We start from the raw sequence: 6,000 nt of genomic DNA, 5'->3' as shown, positions 1-6,000 counted from the left end.
GGTCATGTTTTTGTTATATCTTGGGGCAAGGGTATACTATATCGCAGAAGTCTAATGTTATCTTAGGCACAACAAAAAAGAACGAACTGGTACATACGTTATAATTCCATTATTAAAATTAGACTATATGCGTAGATGTGGCGTAGAGGCACACAAATGCCTACAATTTTCAAATACATATAAAAATTTGAACAAGCAAAAAGTGCATTACTCGTAACACGCATTGAATCGAAAAAAAAACCTGTAGTTATTGACAAATCTCAAAGTTGGACGAAAAAAATATATAGATACTTATATGAAAATAGACATTTACCTACATGTATGTCTTTTTTCATATTTCATCATTATAATACAAGAAATGTCGTTTATTAATTATAATTAAACGACTTTGGTAAGTTACCCATATATTCATCAAAAAATAACAAGTGAATTTATAAAAAAATATTATTTTTTTTGCATCTATTTTCCGAACCGGTAGTAGCTTTACATTAATTCAACACTGTACCATGACGTTTCAAAGGTGTTTTTATAATCCTACTTGAAAAAAAGAATATTTTGATTTTGATTTTTTAAAGTCAAAATTGTTTTATGATCAAACTATTTTATGATTAATTTCTTGAAAGGGGCTCATATCTTCAGTAAGTAACATAATTAATATTGAACTATAAATTATACTTAGAACTATTCATTTAAAGTTTAAATTAAATTTTAAACAATACGACATTGAATTACCTAAATATTATTAGTCATATTTCAAATTTCAAATATGATATCGCTGATAAAGTTGATTGATATATTAATATATAATTGAACTACATTTTTTATAGACATTTATTTCTGTTGTAGCCCAATTAACAATGAGGTAACATAATCTGTAGATTGTGATCAGAAATAACGATCGTCCGATTAGAATTGATTACGCCTATTGATCGCCACCCGCAGAGGATGCCTGTGGCGTTTCGCACTAAGATAGCATTCCTTACATTCCTACGTGTCATTGAATTTTAAGCGCCTCTCCGATGGTTCGTGATTTCGACCTCGAAGGCTGTAGGAAATTCTTATCTAACTTAAACTTGAAACATAAATAAAACCATTAATCGATATATATTAAAAAAATAGATATTTTTATGTATATAAATAATAATTTATATTGTTTCTTTCCGTTCCGTTTAATATGTATGTATTTATTATATAGGTATTACTCTTCTCTTTATAAAATGTAGATAAAGACGACTCACCGCTAATCATTTAGAATTTCTAAGAGAAACGGCCTTAATACCAAGTATTCATTTATTTACGTCTCGTGATCTTTTTTTAAAAGTTTCCCACGGATGTGATCATAAAATGATAACCGAGTAATTGATCAAATAAAAAATTAATGTTCAGCTAGACTCTGACTTTAAAAAGCAATTCTAAACAGTACGAGCGATGTTTGAAATTAAAAAAAGATATAACTAGATTAAAAAGAAATTAGAATTTCCCAATCATTTTACCTAATTGGGAGGCAAAGGTCACCGTCGTAGTTCTACGACCACGTATGTTTTCACTCGAACGGTCGGTGCTACAAAACAAGGCGTGTCTAGATTCCTAACTCGAAGGCTGCATCCGGGCCACCGCAGGGATCAAGTTACGGCAGGGGCGTGCGAATGTCAAGGAACCCTATCCGCTCTGCGTCACGCTCGCGGGCCGCGCTCAGTCGCAGCCGATATGTCTGCGTGCGCGCTCGCCCGTATTCAAAGCCTTGCGCTCGCGGCTAACTTGCTCACCGCCGCAGCTGCCGCGATACTCTCAAGTAAGTTTTATTCTTCTACTTGACGATTTACGTTTTGCACATAAATACAGAAAAAAATATGTCAATTTCGAGATTGAAATTTAATTAATGTTAGTTATTTATACACTGTAAAAATACATTTATAATATAATTTTTATATATATACGATATTTTGCAGGTGGAAACGATATCGTTTGCGCTAAGGACGGACTCTACGTGGACTATGACACCGACTGCCGTGAATATTTTCGTTGCGCGGCAGGCACGGTACGAGGACGCTACGTCTGCGCTCCGGGACGCATATTTAGTGAAGCGGCTGGAGCGTGTGTTCCGCGTCGCAGCCAGCACTGCACACGCCTTGTGTGCACTTCGGAAGACACGCTCGCCTACGCTACGCCGGGTACGGCATGTCGCCACTATTATCGATGTGTTAATGGCACGGCCATTGATCACGCTTGTCCTTCCGGTTCATGGTTTGATCTAGTGACACAAGCCTGCTCTCGCGGGGCCGGTACCTGCTACGAGCCTCTGTGCGCAGGTCTCCCCGATGGAAACTACCCGGACTCGTCGCACGAATGCCGCCGGACGTTGCATTGCCGCGGTGCAGAATTACGCGCTGCAGTGTCTTGTGCTGGTGCATGCGTCAGCACATGTCCGCCTCCACGTGCCGCTGCTGTACCGCTACCAGCTGGCGATGCCGATTTTTGCTCAGACGAGGCTTGTTCTTCATTGTGTCAAAAAGCAACGGATGGTGCTTACGCGGATCGATCGACTGGATGTCGCGAGTATTTTGTGTGCGAATCTCACCGTGTTATCCGTCGAGGTGTATGTGAAGCCGGCTTGTTGTTCTCGGGAAGTGGTTGCGAGTCAGCGACGGAGACTCACTGCCCACCACCAGGACGCAGTCCCTGCTTCAACCGACAAGACGGTATATATAGAGATTGGAGAGATTGTTCATCTTGGTACGAATGCAAACGTGAGAGAGTCACCTTTCGAGGTTCATGTGAATCCGGTTTCGTATTCGACGGCGTTGGATGTGTTCCCAAAAAAGCATTTTACTGTGAAAACCCCAAAAGATCAACAGCTTGCGAGGGTATGCCCAGTGGAACCTATCAGGACCTAGATTCCAACTGTACCCGATATTTTCACTGTGAGGGTCCCATGCAAACGGTTTTGGCATGTCCACCCGGACACGTGTATGATGGTGCAAGGTGTTCTCTAGCGTCGCAGTACCTATGCCCGAGTCTAGAACGTGATTCGTGTTACGGGCGGACAGATGGTCGCTATCGAGCTGCCGATGCGGGATGCCGAGGATTTTATACTTGTGCTAACGGCGAGAAAGCGGTGTACGCGTGCCCTGGGGGACGAGTTTTCGACGGTGAATCGTGTGTTCCGAAACATTCGTCTGTATGTCCGAACGAAGATTACTCGTGTTCTAGCCTCGCAGATGGCTATCATGCAGAGCTGGAGTCTAATTGCCATAGGTATTTTAATCAACATTGTTATTTATTGATGTTATTTGCTAAGACAAAAACTAAAATTTAACATTTTTACAGATACTTTTACTGCGAGGGTGGTGATCGACTTGCGACGTTATCTTGTCTCGGTGGGAAGATATTCGATGGACGTTCCTGCGTCGAGTCTGTGCATCATATATGCGGCGCTCCGCGGAAAAGTACTCTAGAAAACGGTGGCAAATATTGTGATCGTGATGGTTTCTATGTGCAACAGGGAACAGAATGTAAAAAATACTATTTCTGTGTTTCCGGTCTGAGCACTTATTTAACGTGTCCAATGGGGCACGTGTTTAGTGGTCAAGTGTGTGTGCCCAAAGAACAATACACCTGTCCCGGTTGAATGTTAGCTAATGGTGAGCTGACACAAGGCTGAAGCCGGCGACGACGGCAGGAATTAATAAGGAGACTCTGGAGAGATAACGACGTACCTGAATAAAGGCTGACCGGTGACCAAGTCATTGACACCCGTTTTATTTAATATTTATTTTAGTTAAGTGTCGATCTGTTCACTGCCTTACACAGAAACACATGCACTGACCTACCTCAGACTCAGAGACGTTAAAATAATAGACGTTATTTATTCATCATTTTATTGGCATAAAAACTTTAAGCGATCTATGTATGTAGATATATCATATACCTAATAATTACACGGTGACTTTTATCTTACAGTGTTACTTTACAAACACAAATAAGCTCAGTGAATAAAAAAATATTTATCTTTTAATAACATAAATGTAATTTATTTTAAATATATCTTTTATCCAAACCTTATATAACAGTAAACGTAATATGTAGCGTACCTACGGATATATTACAATACTTATATAAATATAAGTGTAGCACGATACTGTAATTTCAGTATAAACGACCAAACTACGAGTAAAACTAGTCCAACTAATATTGTTTTATCATGAATCACTTTAGATATTGAAAAATACGTTTGGCAACAAAGTACGAAGCGTTCGATGTTATACAATGATTATATTACGACTATAATAAACGCTATTATGATAAAACGTGTTTTGTTTGACAAAATAGTGCCCTTAAAAAACCCGAGTGCACACTGGATGTTGCATCATACACATAACTTTCTAATAACAATTTTACATTAAAGACCATGACGCAAATATGACGGATGTGAAGTGTGAACCCAGCTTAACTTAAATAAAAACGGTCGCACGGACAAGCTTCCGCGTGTGGTTCGCAAATATAAATCGATTAATAATATATATATTTTTTATACAAATTTAATTAATCATTGGCTCCGCACCGGAAATTATTTTCAATTACATATAAACGTAGTAAGTAAACGTTTCAAATATTACTATTATTAATTTAATAACACGTTACACACAAACTTGTGAATGCCGCGCATTGTTCCTTTTTTTTATTAAAATATACAACACGTTTAGTTGATGTTGTATGCTGGTTCTTTGTAATTTATAGTCTGTTAAAACTAAGGCCAACAATTTAATGGAAAACTATAGTACCATTTTTTTTAACACGAACCAAAATTATTTAATTAAAAACTATAATAGAAGTTAAATACTTTATGTGATCAATTAAAAAAAGACGAAATATATAATTGAGAACACTCACACAATTCTATTACGGAAATAAGAAATTTATAAATGGTAAAATCCTGAATAAGAAATAGATACTCATTCGAAACTATTACTAAATCGGGACTCATTCAATATACATATCGTAGACATAATTGTTTTCAACAAACGCTACTTGATACTTTCGGGAATTTTCTCGAAGAAATGCAGCATTCGAAATGTAACCACAGATTTTCGTTAATTCCTCGTGTTCGAACCCTAAATATTTAATTAAAAAGTTGAGATATTCTATTATTTTGAGAACGAAATCTGTAGGTACATTTAAAATGCATTTTGGTACTTTGGTTATAGATAATATTATACACACAAGGTGTAATACAATTTAAAAAAAAAATGAAAATCCAAAAAACTATATGCACGATCATAATCATCTGAATTAAATAAAAAAAAATCAATGCTGTAAAGACATTTTAAGTGTTATATAACATATAATACTTTAAACCTTAGTTACACAAATTTTATTAATAAAGAAATATTAAAAATTTTACAATTACAATAACATTGTCGCTCATTTTTTTAATGAAATAATATAAATTTATAATCGCCCAATAATTAGCATTAGGGCTTTCCGCAGCCGAGTTTATAAAATTTTAAAAATATTATATTTTTTGCATTGTTTAATAATATATAAGAAAATAATCTATTACATACTTACATCAATAAATAATTCTAGTAAGAGACCATATTTTATTTGGTCTAAAAACGTGTCCGAGACACAGATTAAACTGATTCAATGAACACATTTATAATTGTAACGTATGTTTTTTTTCATTCAATTTTTTTATCTGTATCGATATTATTATTATTAATAATACAATGGCTAATAAAATGTCTTTTATTCAATATTTCTAACCCAATGTTTTATTATTTACAGGGTGTTTTTAACTTTAAAATATATAAATCATAATAAATTATCAAAAAATCTTTCGAAGATTGACTAATTCTTAAAATTAAATCTTAAGAACACCCTGTATTTGTAACTTTTAACAACCACGTCGAAATTAATTTTTCGTACATCTAAACAAAATGTCGAAGGCAATTGAAATTTATTAATGTTTTATTTATTTACTGTATAACCTAATCTAAT

At 35.5% G+C, this 6,000-nt stretch overlaps 1 protein-coding gene across 1 annotated transcript; it reads left to right on the top strand.

The window, feature by feature from the left end:
* Positions 1-1,622: 1,622 nt before the first annotated feature.
* Positions 1,623-4,307, top strand: LOC113394541 (peritrophin-48-like). The gene is made up of 3 exons (XM_026631892.2): positions 1,623-1,792; positions 1,950-3,255; positions 3,328-4,307. Exons 1-3 carry the CDS (start codon positions 1,708-1,710, stop codon positions 3,626-3,628), a joined length of 1,692 nt encoding a protein of 563 aa, XP_026487677.2. The 5' UTR covers positions 1,623-1,707; the 3' UTR covers positions 3,629-4,307.
* The last annotated feature ends 1,693 nt before the right edge of the window (positions 4,308-6,000 follow it).

Source organism: Vanessa tameamea, chromosome 4 (assembly GCF_037043105.1).
Source record: "Vanessa tameamea isolate UH-Manoa-2023 chromosome 4, ilVanTame1 primary haplotype, whole genome shotgun sequence".
Classification (NCBI taxonomy): domain Eukaryota; kingdom Metazoa; phylum Arthropoda; class Insecta; order Lepidoptera; family Nymphalidae; genus Vanessa; species Vanessa tameamea.
This window is presented reverse-complemented; position numbering and strand designations above follow the sequence as displayed.

Coding starts and splice junctions, on each gene's coding strand:
- LOC113394541 (XM_026631892.2), top strand. CDS start 1,708: ATGTCTGCGTGCGCGCTCGCCCGTATTCAAAGCCTTGCGCTCGCGGCT. Junction 1,793..1,949: donor AGCTGCCGCGATACTCTCAA/GTAAGTTTTATT, acceptor GATATTTTGCAG/GTGGAAACGATATCGTTTGC. Junction 3,256..3,327: donor CTGGAGTCTAATTGCCATAG/GTATTTTAATCA, acceptor ACATTTTTACAG/ATACTTTTACTGCGAGGGTG.